Genomic DNA, 13,865 nt, shown 5'->3' with positions numbered 1-13,865 from the left:
AACTTGAGTGTCTGGAAGCAGTTAAACTGAGCGTACCTCAGAGAACGAAGTTGAAGGCGATTGACAAGCCAAGGGAACAGCGTCAAACAGCAACTTTCAAACACCGACATTCTGCGGCAACCCTGCATGCCGCAGCTAACGAGACGCGACAGTGCCTTTTTTGTTCCGGCATGCTCGATACAAAATCTTGCTCGGATAAGACAATCTCGATGTAGCAAAAAAAGTCTCTCCTGGAAAAACAGGGACGTTGTTTCCGCTGTATGACCCATGGACACATCGCTCAACAGTTTAAAAGGAATATCGTTTGCCTATATTCAAACGACGGCACCTTCCCGCAATGTGCAACGAATACCTAGAAGAGACAAATAAAAACAAGTATTTTTTAGCCGCAGCGTACGAAGTTGCTGTTCCCTCCAAATAGGCAACTGACCTAGGTGACAATTCTGAAGCAGCTGAGCGAAGACCCGGTCTCTTGGTAAAGAAGCACGATCAAAACGTTTGCCTAGGAAGCGACAACTCAGATGACACCCTATCTAGCAAAACGGGAAGCCAGTCACTGATTCATTCCTCGCCGTAGGAAGAACCCTCACGGATGTCTTCTATGCGAACTCGCCCCACGAGCCGTAGAATTTTCCCATGCAGCCGCAGCAACTAACCGAGGAAACGAGTCCACATATTTCTACACTTAAGGTATGTACCTCGAACCCGGCGGACATTATCCCATTGAGCTGCCTCCTATGAAACCGCACCGTAGTTACCCGATCGTGCCAATTTCTCAGCAACCTTAGGAACGAGAGAAGAATCAGTGGGCTTCCAACGACAGCGCTTCCGACGACTGATAAAACTTGAAAAGAGAGGACTACGGAATCCGGGGCTTGAAAGCACCACATTTCTTCAAGACGCCATCTTCGAAGAAACGCTCCCACGTCATTTTCTACTGCGCCAACACAAGTGCCATTCGTCTCACTTTGGAACATGACATGGGTTTTGAAAACATTGTGCGAAAACTGCACTGCATTGCATCCTGCCGCCGGGTATGCCAGACTGTACGCACCCACTGCGCAGGGACTTCTGCCATGGCGGCCCACTCAACGCTTATACCCTTTATATGCAGACTACCCCCACATCGTTGGCCGCCGGGAAGATGTAAAATCTTTTTGAAGAGGACAAAGCCGCATCGACATCGACCAACATAGGCCTGGTGTGGACAGCCATTGTTTTGAAGGAAGAGTGGTCAATCGCCCTGCGCTGACATCATCATCAAGTGTCGTGCCACATGAGCGCAGGCACTGTTCCTGACTCTTCACTTAACTCCCTTCGACGTCCCATCAAATGCAGACCTTGATGGTCACTTCTCTCCCCCCTTGACGCTACAGTCTCGTCCTTGGGGGTCGACAGATCCCACACTAAAAAGGGAGAGGCTAAAAGCTTCGCTTTGATATCACTACTTCATGCTCAGATTGCTGAATATACCTCTCAATCTGGAATAATAAGAAGTTCATTACAGTGGAGATTCTTGTTATGAGCCCTTTTGAGACAGACATAGCTTGCACATTCTTTACGCAGTAAAATATTCTGAACTATGCAAAAGTTTACAAAACTAGTGCGGAGAAAGAGAAATAAAGCAAATATTACCTGGACCACGTCGTAACTTTCAATTACCCCTAGTTTTTGCCACAGGCGCACAAACCAGCCGTTCAGGTGCCTGACATTTGCTTTCGGTAACCTGTGTTCACCTGTATGAAAGAAGTAAAGAATAGTAAAGAGAAATTGACATTCATTCCGCAGAACAACTGGTGTCCTCTAATTTTGTGCTACTTGTAGGATACATCATGAAACTTATTTGCCAACCAAACTGCTATAAACCTTTCCTGGAAACCACCCGCCACTGTCTTATCTCCTTTCAAACTTTTAGTAGTAGTCGTAAAAGGTCACTAAAGTAGTTTGTAAACAATCTGGGATTCCCTGCAAAAATTTTAGTCTCGACCACTTTCATTGCGTTTATGCTACTTTATTTATTAGAAAAACCAGTTAGAAAGTGCTGTCGTCCACTTTCCATCCGTCTTGCCGATTTCCTATGACGTTAAGTACGACCCCCACTCGAGGCCGGCTTCGCTTGACTGCGCCACTGCGGGCTTGCCGACCCCCTGACCGAGTCATCTGGCCGGCCTCCGGCGGGTGGTTGCACTTCGTTCGCGTAGTCAAAACTAAGCAGCGACACAATTTGTGCCTTCAATACTTTACATTCAGATTGTTAGCTTGTAGACTTTATCAAGCTTAGTAAAGTCTATGATGTCAAAGTAGCTCCACACAACCGCATATGCGACACTTCGCTGTCTGATGCGCTTGTAGACAGTCTCAGTTCATTAAAGGTGGGAGAAGAGTCAGCGAAGGAACTATAGATAATATGGAGTCAAAAGAAATCGAAACATTCATTGTAATGCCTAAAACCAAGGTAACAAAGGACTGTTTTGCGCTGGCTGAAGAAGCACAGCAATGATCCCTACGACCGGGCATTTGCAATCGCTTTTGCCGTATCAAGAAAAGATTCGCGGGAAGTTGGGAGAAGCTCACTGCACAAGCATTAGTCAATAGTCAAGAAATAGTCATCCGAGTAGCTGGAAATGCCGAAAATAATATCATAAGCAGGCTCAACTGTACCTTACATTTGCTCTACAGAGACGCTGTAGCAGTGGCCGAGTAGTCTGAAGCACTGTGTGCAATGCGTTGCACGTAGTAAGTTCAAATTGGAATTGATTTCAGTTAATTTTTTGCACCTATGTGATGTTTTCATTCTGAATTCACCATTTTTTGCTCCATCCCTTATTACACTACCAGCGAGTTAGCCGATCGCCTCCTAACTGACACTGACTTGAGGGTGAGTGTTCGCTGGGGTGGTGTTGACATAAGCACCGAGTGCTTGCGGGCACAGTGTCGTATCATCCACCTTTCGGCCTGGTGCGAACACACCTCTTACGACACAGGGGCAAGCCAGGCTAGCTCAAAAGCTGGGCCGAAGCACCTCGTAGATGAGCACCTGCGATTACGCGTAGACCGTTCAGCCACATGCACAGTGTACGCATAGTGAACGTCGCCATTCTAAGCCGTGCTGACAGGATTATCTGACCCAATATGGAGCCGACAACGTGCTAGAAGGGTGGTATTGTGATTCATATGATACTGAGAATTTCCAAACAATTATAACGCCGGATTCCAAGCGTCTTCTTGCACAGGTTCGAAACTGACACTGGTTTGAATTAAAATCGTGAAAATCGTTCAATGACATCACAACTGGAATGCGCGGCACTGCTGTTTGTTGTTGCGGCCGCCGCACATGTCGCGTGCTATTTTCTCTTCTTTCTGGCTTTACAAATAAATACTGCTTTATGTACCCGATAAACAATGAAAGGAATGTTTATTTGACCAATCTATGCAATGCTAACAACATCAGTAGTTTGATAAAGTCAGTATTTTGAAAGCTATGATATTCTTAAAACAGCTACCGCTATTTTTTTGTCGGCATTTCATTGGTAGCTTTTTTTGTCTCACCTCGGAAGCACTCTGTCAGCCAATTCTGCTTTAAGCCCCTAAGATCGTCGCTGATGACGCAATTGGGGGTTGCACAGATAAATTCAGCCCTTGGCTAGTTGAACTGTGGGGTGTTCATATAGTTATATGTTCTCAAATAAGCGATAGGAGTTGTAAGTATAAGCCTTCCTTTTGTTTAGTGTATTAGTCGAAGTTGTGCTTCGAGTTACATTAAAACAATAGTTTATTACAATGAGTATTTTCTATGGCTCCTTCGATTGTATGAGTAAATTACTAAATCAAATAACTGTCAAAGTTACTATTGGAATATAATGTTGAATTTATATCCACGAAGCAATTTATTTGACGTGTCAGCTCATCTCTCCGCCCGGAATTCCCAGTTAGACACCGACAGCCTCGATCTTTAACCGGAAAACGAAATTGTAGCGTGCTTCCCCCTATTCACTGAAGCTACACGCAAATCTTGCTCGCGCCATGCAGTGAAGGCAACCTGAAGGAACACCAAAGATAAAGTCGAAGCTAAACTACACACACACCAGTAAAGTAGACCATAAAACCATTAAACATTGTGTGAGCATTCGGAAACTAATCACAGCGTACTTTATGTGGGGATTCATTGTAGGCGTGCGAGCTTTCAGGCACACTCGCCACCCTTAAACGCATGAACGCTTGATATTATACATGAACAGCCCTTTGCTATGACACACAGATCGGAAACCAGGATTAGTGGGAGAAACCTGCTTTCAGCGTAAACATAGCTATGACCCTGAAAACACTTCCTCCAATAGGCTACGATTGCTTCCGATCCGAAAACTTTTTTTGTTCGTCATACAGGCAAATACTGGGTTGAAGTATTTCTTCGTTGTTTAGTTTATGCCATGTGTTGGTTCACCAATGTGTGGCGTTGGAAGGTGGCAGCTTACTTTTTGCTAACATTCTTTCTCTTCTCAGCAGGGACTATTTGCTGACCATTTTTAGTGGTCGACTATAGAAGAAAGTGGGACGAGCAGTCGTTCACGCCCATTGACACAGCCTAATTGAACCCTAAGATTCCCTCATCAAAAATAAATTAAAATAGATGCATAAATATTCTCGCAATATAAGATTACGTACCTGTTGCAAAGCCTATGAAGACTCCGAGAACAATTGTGGCAAGAGTACTGAAAAGACCACTCCAAAACGGTGATAGCCGAAATGAAGTGGCACCTATGGACCACCTGGAATAAATGTTGAGGGCAAGTTACAGATAGCACAAAAGTAGCGTTTTTACAAACACGATATTTCGACCGCACCTGATGTCATATCTCCCAAAAGTATCCCCAAAACTGAGGGGGTATGGCGACTGTAACAACAAAACGATGACATCAATAGTTCGGTCTATACGTCTGTCACTGTTTTCACACAAGTGGTACAGCAATACTGATATCTCCGATTCCCTCAAAATTTTCACCGTGGTATGTAATGCACATTTCACAGCCTCTCTGTCACATCCCCTATTTTACCGCCCCCATATGCATGATTTTTATTGCCTTCATAGCACGCCATGTACAATCCGCAAGGAAAGCAGGACTAAAAAGTACACGTAGGTCTGGTAGTACTTGGACGACCGAAATCCTTGATATATTTTGTGATTGTGGTTTGCGTTTCCATCGTAAAAGGTAAAGAGCAGTAGTCGTGAGATCGCGATTGCTTTTCGGCCCCACCAAACGAGCACATTTATAGGGTGTCCGAAATTCGTGACCGAAGCTGGTTTCATGGTAGTAGCACCCTCAGTATGCCCGACACGAGGATGTAAACACTGTTTGAATGACTTCATTGAAACAATGCAAGGGTCTTAAGCCCAACGACGCAAGGGTGCTGACCTTGCAATAATTAGCGTTCAACAATTTTATGTACACTATGTGGAATGACAGTTTCCGCAAAGACCACAGGTCGGGGGCCAATCTGGGTCAACTAAGAGTAGTTTTTTAGGGGCGAAGCACCTTAGGGGCTCAGGCTGTCGGCGTATTGTGCAATCGTCTTCTGTAGTCATTCTAACAAACATCGGGGCACTCGTTTTTCAGATCCTCCCGCTAGAAAGTTTCATCTCCACTGGATAAAAAGCGCATAAAAGAACACGAAGCGCTAGAAAAGCATAAAACATTAGAACGGTTCGTGCTTCAACGACACAAGACTTTTACAGCCAAGCTGCGTACCTCTAACAACTGTTGCATAGTCGGTGCCCACACGGTGCGTAGGCGACAGACGAGACCGGCGCTGGGGACTGAACCGTTTATTCGTCTGAGAACAGAGTATTTAGGCGTAGTCAAGGGAGAGGGAGTTGGAAGAAGGAAAGGGCGGAGAAAGACGCGATGCTCAGTTGATATATCACACGCAAGGCTCAGGTGGGGGCAGATAACATAGCAAGACGATTTACAACAACAACAAACGGTTTCATTTCCGTGGGCCAGAAATCCAAGGCGCCAAGGCCTAAGATGGCGAACGCTCACCATCGAAACCCCAATATGGATGATAAGGCGCTTATGAACAATGGGACCCACCCACCATGCGTTGCTGCTAAATATTATGTTTGCAGATTTTTTTAAATGCTACGCAGGATATACTGACTCCCACAGGGGCTTCTCCTGCACCTAATCAGCGTGCGCCGTGTGGCAAGTGAGAGGCTTTGGAATATTTGAATACAAAAAATCATTGAATGCTTCGCCCCTTCCCAAGTTTCACGTAAGTGGAGATTGTTCGTTTTTTTTCTGATTGCTCACATGTCTCCTTGCTGCAAGAAAACAAAACGCAGACGGCCACCTGGAACGTTTTATAATCAGCCACGACTACTTCTATTATCGATATATTTTCTCGAGTCTACGAATCGGTTAAGAAGTTTGACATAAAACCCGCTGCTTTAAGGTAAAAGAAACACTATGGTGGTCTGTAAGTCAAACTTAATGTTTTGGTGACTTTTACTTAGCCGACTAAGTTTGAAAGCTGGGCCAGTTGGACACTACACAAGGCCGTCCGCGTCGGTATTCTCCCCTTCTGTAGCGTCTTACAATTGGTTCCCACTTCAAAGATAACTTACGTAGCCGATAGCAGAGTTTCATCGTAATTTTTTTTCGTTGTTTTCTTGACTCTACTAAATGTGTTCCGAAGTTTCAGCAACAACAGGAGGAGAGAGGCTCCCGATATCGATAGTATTTCAGGGCATTCTTTGAGTTTGCACATTCCGGAGCTTGGTTGCATACCCGCTGTAATAATGAATCTTTTACTGCAGACCTTTTAATGGTAACGCAATAAAATACCGTGAGACCACGTGTATTAAACGGGAGTCTTGTTCGCTTCAAAAATAGAGAAATCTGCGGATGATAGCTACGTTAAATATTAGATGTACAACAGGATAAGGATACTTCGCTGTCGAGGGATCATTTTGCTACATTTAATCGAGTTGCTACATTTTACATTTAGTCTGTCTAAGAACTGAAGTTTGGCAAAGAGAGGAGGACTAGCCACTTCCCTTTTAAATCGCCGCGCTACAGGGAAAAAGAGGTTATCTGCGTTTGTGTGAATTAAGATGTACATGAGAGAACGTATGGCTGCGGGGTGTTGTCAGCTTCAGAAGGAGGCGGCACTGTCAGGGATTAAAAGTGTATATTGTCTAGCACCGTGGCCTGATTGAACCTTTTGGATGATTTTCTATGCAAGAGACAAGCAGTTGGAGAACTCAACTGATCAATGTGCACTGAGAAGTTGGGAAGAGCGGGCAAGCAAACGGTAGGGAGTTGAAAGGTGGAGCCTCATGTCCAACGCCCCAGATGCAGAAGCTCCGCTCATGTCTCTTTTAATTACCTCACGCTGACCTTCAAGTCACCAGGTGGTCAGAGTGGCATTCCGTGTCTCTTTACAAGTGGAATGTAAAGTTCCTGAGTCGTGCTCTCAAAATTATATCCTTAGGTATGAAGAAGGTGCATAAAAGATGGGGGATGTTTTTGTGTATTTAGCCCAGTTTAGAAGTAGTGTAGGAAGTTTTCATCTAAATAAATTCACCCATGTAGATTTCTAGATAAACGTAAGGAGTTGTTTTTATTCAAAATGAGTCGAATCCACCTGGGTATAATTTCAGAAAAAAAGCCCAACTTTGTTAGAGGTGAATTAATGTGTTGATGCGAGCTAGTTGGTACTTCATCATGGGAACCGGTTAAGTGCCAGGCACAACTGGAGGAAGTAAAACAGACAGGAAAGGGGCCTGTCTGTCAGGAAGGGTCCTGTCAGGAAAGAGGACGTACTAATGCAATGCTATCATATGTAGCCTATGTTTTACATGTCAGAGCGCGGAAGTTTAAGGTCAAGAGTAATTATGAATTTAGGCAAATGATTATAAATATTTAAATTTTAGTGTTTAAATAGTAATAGCCTATTATTATTAAATAATTTTTCCCGTCAGACAGTTCGATATGTTAGAGGAGAACTCACAAGGAGGTAGTCATGTTGATTATATTACTGTACACCAAAATAACACTCACATTGAAACGGTATTTTGTCTCAGTATGATCCGTGCCCCAGCAGGCTTTGGCTCCTTTTCCAAAGAAATGTGGTCTACGTACCAGTTTGCTGGGTGTTAGCTGACCTATTTCGTTGCAACCGCCTTTTCTGTGATAAAGTTTCCTGGTTTTTCTTGTCACTGCAGTTTTAGCTGCCTTAATTACGGCCCTTGAATTTGACACATTTCGATAAGAACTTCTCATACGTGTTCGTTTTTATGCTGTGCATAGTTTCTGATTCACGGATGGTGAAATAATTGTATGGCACGAGTAGAAATAGTGTACTCGACGTAAGATGAGAATACGTTTTCTATATTTTTAGGGTAGGGTGAGTGTGGTAGTGTTTGTGGCAGAGAGCATGGTGTGTGAGTCCACGCCCTTGGTCGGCTGCATCGTTCACTTGAAATGTTATTATTATGAATAGAAGAATCTTTCTGAAGCACATGTGTATTCTGCCAGCCGCCGACAGTCGAATGGTCTTTTGACAGGCTGTAATGACGTCTGAAATTTTATTTTCCTGTTCCCGCAGGCGGGTTCCCAAGGACTCCCTCCAGTTCGCTTTTTCTGTTATGTTCTAGCAGGGTCATAAAATTACAGTGCCAGACATGTTGGTTCATTGTGCATCGTATATCCCGACGACGTCGCGATTTTGCTTCTACCAGGTCCTCATTCTGCTTATAGAGTAGCCTCTATGATTTTTCGAACGTGGTGTACAGGCCGAATCTAAGGAGCTCCTTAGTGATCATGGAAACTGGGAGATGCACGGCTGCCTGACAATGTGTCCTGATTATTGTTTTTAATTGGACTTCTTCGGTGTGCGTACGTGCGAGTATGGTACGGTACGATGTACGACATACGGTTTATTATATGCGCCTTTGTAAGTATTATATGCATCTCATATTACTCGCCAAAGAGTTATTTTTTTATTTTGGGTGGAGAATCCGGCTCTGCCGCATTTCTGTAGATCATTCTGAGAATTTTTACGTGACGGTTCTCTGTGAAGACATGCCTACCTCTTTTTGAATGACTTTTTACTTTGCTCTATGGTGAAATCCGACGTTTGCCGGGCAGATCTTACGTTGGTGACCGGGTCACAAAAATGGAAAAATATTCAAAAGAACAGTGAATTTATACTCCGTTTATAAGGCTTTATTTATTAATAGAACACATCTCAGTTTGTCATTTTTTTCATATCCTTGGCCTTCCTTAGTATTGTTAAGCCTGTGATGAATTATTTACAACCTTTATTTTTTAAGTTGACAGATCGTTTGTGCGAGCCTATGTTCCGACCTGAGAGCCACGTTGGTGTGAAGGCGTAAATTGCGAGGATGGGTGATGACCATGTCTGTGCAGCATGCGACCACCGACGGGCTTGTAAAGAACATCACTGGTAAGCGTTGTGACTGATGAAAGTTTGTACGCTTTCGGCGGCACTGTGGCAATATTCCTCTTGTTTCTACACTTCTATTGCAAGGGGGTGCTTACTCGGGATTTTGAGGAGCCCTAATATCTTGCTGCCTCAGTCGTAGCGTCATGTTAGTTGGGATCAGGTATTTTACCAACACTTCATGAGCACCGCTCATGGCTGATGACTAGCAGCCGCACAAGTATCAAAGATTGAGCCTGATAGCACTGTCGCCTGAATAAAATATGCCCGTTGTTAAGGGGTGTGTTTTCCGCTCGTGTCACCGTATGTCACAGACTTTTTTACGTATATGCCAGAGGGGAGTGTTTATGGCTAGATCTGTTGAGTTTTCGAATCTACCAACCAGATTGCAGGAGAGGGCGACGTATTTCCAATCACCTAAAAAAATGGCGCGTGCATACAACTTGGTAAATTGCTATACTAATCGTTCTGTACTTTGTCTTTTACATCGTGTGCAACAAAGTTGCATAGGATATCGACGGTTATTTATTAACATTTTATTGTTCGTAACGTTACTAGAATTTGTACTGCTTCTTCTATGCAGCATTTTAACTGATTTCTTAGAAACCCGATGACGAGAAATTTACAAGGAGCTCGCCAATATTGCTTACAAAAAAAAGCTATCGAGTTGATGAACGTGCAAACAAAAGTGAATGTGGTACTTTTTACGCTAGTTAACAAGCGTAGGTTACAGTTACCGCGTCTTGAACATCCCTTTAGAAGCCAGAGTGCTCTCGGAAATTTTTGTGCTGGATTTGACGCAGAGAATCTTCGCCCTCTCCAGCTTGGCTTGGAGTGTTAGGGTAGTTGAACCAGCAGTTGTGACCACCGCAATAACCTGCTTTGATCGGCTTGTTGTCGCAGTGTGCTTATGAAAATGTTTTTTTTTCTGAATTTTAGAAGTCGCTCTGGTAAACTGTACGCCACTGATAATTATTTTGTAGACTCTTCTGACGGATTGTACGTGTTTTATTGAAAATAACTTGCAACAATATCATCAGCATACAAGTATAAATACAAAGCATTTCGTGTGCTTCGAATCTGCTGTAACACCACTGTTAGCTTTGAGCTCACATTCTTAGGGAACCTGCGATGCGATGCGATGAGGATTTTGAGGGGGGTGGTGAAGAGGTAGTGAAAAGGGGCCCGAAACTGTCTGGCGTGGGGTGCCGACACCTTATCAGGCCAGAGCAGTTAGTAAATTGTGGTGTTCGTAGAGAACACTGTAATCCAGAAGGGTATAATATTGGAGGAAAAGTTCTGCCGGGGTAAATGGTTGGGTTTTACATCATGCGAGATTTATTGAAACGTTTTGTATGTGCAAAGTTGCGCCTGTGCGCTAGCGAACCCGGTTTTAAAAGTTCCCCCAAACAAGGCTCGAAATGCAGCCCGTTCGTAGTTGTATAATGTTTCGAAAAGTTTTCACCTCTACAAAAATTCTCCAATGTAGTTACATTGAGAATGGTTACCAAGTTAGCCAGAGCTATTTACTCCCGTCTACACTCACCGAGAGGTTCATACAAAAGATAGCTTAGTAAAAATAGTAGACAAATTTATCTCTAGCTAGCATGCGAAGCACAGTTTTTAAAAAAGCCCGCATTCGTCGCCTACAGACCATGCATAGCATTTTTTTTGCATTTTTCCATCTTCATTGCAAAGCAGTGCCGCAAAGGCCCCATATCTTTGACAGTGAACTAATGATCTGTGCTTTCCAAAGGGTTCTGTTATATCCCTTTGTGTCAAATAAAAGCTTGTTGCCTATAAAAGATACTTTATAAGAAACACTAAAACTGGGCTAATGTGCGAAGAAACTGCCAGCAAACTGCTACTGCTGCTTTCCCCTCTAATTGATAATTTTGTCACCACTCCATCATATAAAATGTTTCCTTGCAGCATGACAAGATTGCGTATTTGTGGCTACCTTTCGAAAGCCTTTTTTGGATATTTGAAAATGTCATAGTAGCTAAAACGTTCGAAGGTTCATGTTTTATATCCCCATATGCTCATAGCCTGCAATGCAAGGTGCCCACGAATGCATACTAGGCGCTGTTATTCTATGCTAATTCACTGAAACTATTCCACCCTGGCGTGTACGCCACACAAACACTTCATTGTTATTGCTGTCAATAATTACATATACATCTATGGGCGGACGGACGGACGGACGGACGGACGGACGGACGGACGGATGGATGGATGGATGGATGGATGGATGGATGGATGGATGGATGGATGGATGGATGGATGGATGGATGGATGGATGGATGGATGGACTGTCGGACTGACGGATAGATAGATAGATGCATGGACAGATAGATGGAGGAATGGATGGATGAATCGATATTATTTTGAAAGATTAAATCTTCAGTACAGAAGGTTTGAACCCACACCAATTGTATTTACACATAAACTGTTTGTGTCTCGATCTGTTTTCACTTTTTGGATATATCAGAACACTACGACCCGCAGTAAATTTACACTGTGACTAGGAAATCTCATCAACATTTTTGTAAATACCTTTTCGGAGCACCAGCTGCCGAAGTGTTTGCTGGTAGATGCATGTAGGTGCTGTTTTCTGGGCAGTAGTCAAGGGTTGCCGTCATGCGTGGTGCCGTTGGTCCATAGTGAATATTTTGCCACAAGACCAGAAGTTGGAAAGCCAGTGCGAGGATTGTCGATATTCCAGCCCCCTAAGATCAGTAGGCAAGTCACAGCTTATTTTGTGAGGTATCATTCGTGTTAAAATTATTGGGCTACTTTAGCGGTCGTGAAACTTTAGCAAAATAATTTCGGTTTACATGATGTTCAAGAACGTTGTTTTCATTTTTACTGTTTTGAAAATAACAAGAAGCTCTTGGTTCTTCTCAAGCATGTCGTAGGTTCAATGATATTGAGTACCTGCTTCTCTTAGGTGCTCACATTTGCATCTTTTAAACCGCATTTTCGTCAGAACGTAACCCCAATGCGTCTCCATCATGGATGTGTTTCTTCGTGAATTCCTTGTATCTATCATTAGTTGCGCAGGCTGACTACTGATAATACCGCATGTAACATGGCTTGCCTAGCAGAACTTATGCATTGTTATTTGAGGTAGGAATTTCCGCTGGGAACATTGATCTGTATAATATGCCTGGGGTATTTTTGTTTTATTTTTCATGGTGAGAGAGCTTTTGTATGTTGCTTGGAAGTTAAACTTCTTACAATATGTTTGAGATCTGGAATTGACACTGTAATTATTGCATTTAAAACACGGGTTGCCCAGGGAATTGACGGAATTCGATAGCAGAATACTGCTTTTTAACATGATATACTTAGGCAAAAATTTCACTATTGAGTTGTGAACCTAGAACCATCAATGCCAAACCACTGAGTATGGAGTTCCTATTTACATTAGAACGCAAATAGGTAAGAACAACGAACAAGGCTTGTAAAAAAACAAAGCGTAGATTTCGTGCAGCTTTGTGTAGGAACGAGTTTATGGTGCTTTTTGGTAAATGGAGCAAAGATAGAAGCACACCTATGCTTTAAAGCCTGTTCATGGTTGCTGTTGAAGACAGTAACGAAGCAGTAGTTCCATATGATTCTTGGTAAAAGGTAGCCCTGTGGTACACGAAATTTATATTTTGGGTATTGAGCTTTCTCGCAGTTGTTGGCTACAAATATATTTGAACAGCGCGAGTATGTGCGTGCAAATCTCCACACAGGGCACTTCCCACTTCTGCCCGTAAGTGAACAACAGCCGAAGCGCCGAGAAGAAACCAGCTTCCTGGCGTCAATAGCGTCTGTGAGGAATAGATCTTGAAGACGAAAATGAATTCATGTTGCTTAAATGTACGAATGATATCTTTTTTTTTCATGTTATGGCACCTGGAAGAGATTTCCGCTAACAAAAAAAACGAGACACTCTCCCATACCGTTGTGAAATGCATGTTTAAGGTTTCCACAGAAACAAACTTCTTTGTGCGCGCCGGAAATCAAATACCAACTTTAATTCTGCAGAATCTCAAGACTTCAATGCAAAAAGAGGCTCAGTGCATAAAGGTTAAAAAAGTTAGAGTAAGTTTTACAGTCTCCACACGTATAGTATAGGCATATATTTATATATTTAGAGTGTCGTAAGCTAGTGGAAACCGAATGTATTAACAGAAACCGAAAAAAATAGGACTATATTGTTCTTGGTCGTGGAATTTTGGAGCCGATCTTGTACAATAAAACGTTTTTTAAAGTGCTTCATGCTACAACCATTCTCTGCTAAAACTGTGCATGCACGAACAGAATTTCCGCCTCTGTGCGTGGGGTTCGTACCTCGGAGCCCGCGTTTTTTTGTATGCGTATGTTATTTCTATTTTGAAATAGTATTT

At 43.1% G+C, this 13,865-nt stretch overlaps 1 protein-coding gene across 1 annotated transcript in view; it reads right to left on the bottom strand.

Annotated features, from left to right (window-relative positions):
* Window positions 1–1,260: 1,260 nt before the first annotated feature.
* Window positions 1,261–13,865, bottom strand: part of LOC144153409 (sodium/iodide cotransporter-like) — a 46,464-nt gene continuing 33,859 nt past the window's right edge. The window contains exons 12-16 of the mRNA XM_077685057.1: window positions 12,039–12,194; window positions 8,546–8,579; window positions 4,663–4,755; window positions 1,636–1,736; window positions 1,261–1,383 (exon numbers count right to left, since the gene is read on the bottom strand). Of these exons, the coding sequence (XP_077541183.1) occupies window positions 1,261–1,383; window positions 1,636–1,736; window positions 4,663–4,755; window positions 8,546–8,579; window positions 12,039–12,194 (507 nt within the window). The remainder of the gene's footprint in view (window positions 1,384–1,635; window positions 1,737–4,662; window positions 4,756–8,545; window positions 8,580–12,038; window positions 12,195–13,865) is intronic.

The sequence above is a fragment of the Haemaphysalis longicornis genome, unplaced genomic scaffold (assembly GCF_048455015.1).
Source record: "Haemaphysalis longicornis isolate Haplotype H1 unplaced genomic scaffold, Haemaphysalis longicornis Haplotype H1 scaffold_9, whole genome shotgun sequence".
NCBI classification, from domain to species: domain Eukaryota; kingdom Metazoa; phylum Arthropoda; class Arachnida; order Ixodida; family Ixodidae; genus Haemaphysalis; species Haemaphysalis longicornis.
Note: the sequence above shows the minus strand (reverse complement) of the source record. Positions and strands in the feature narration are given on the sequence as shown.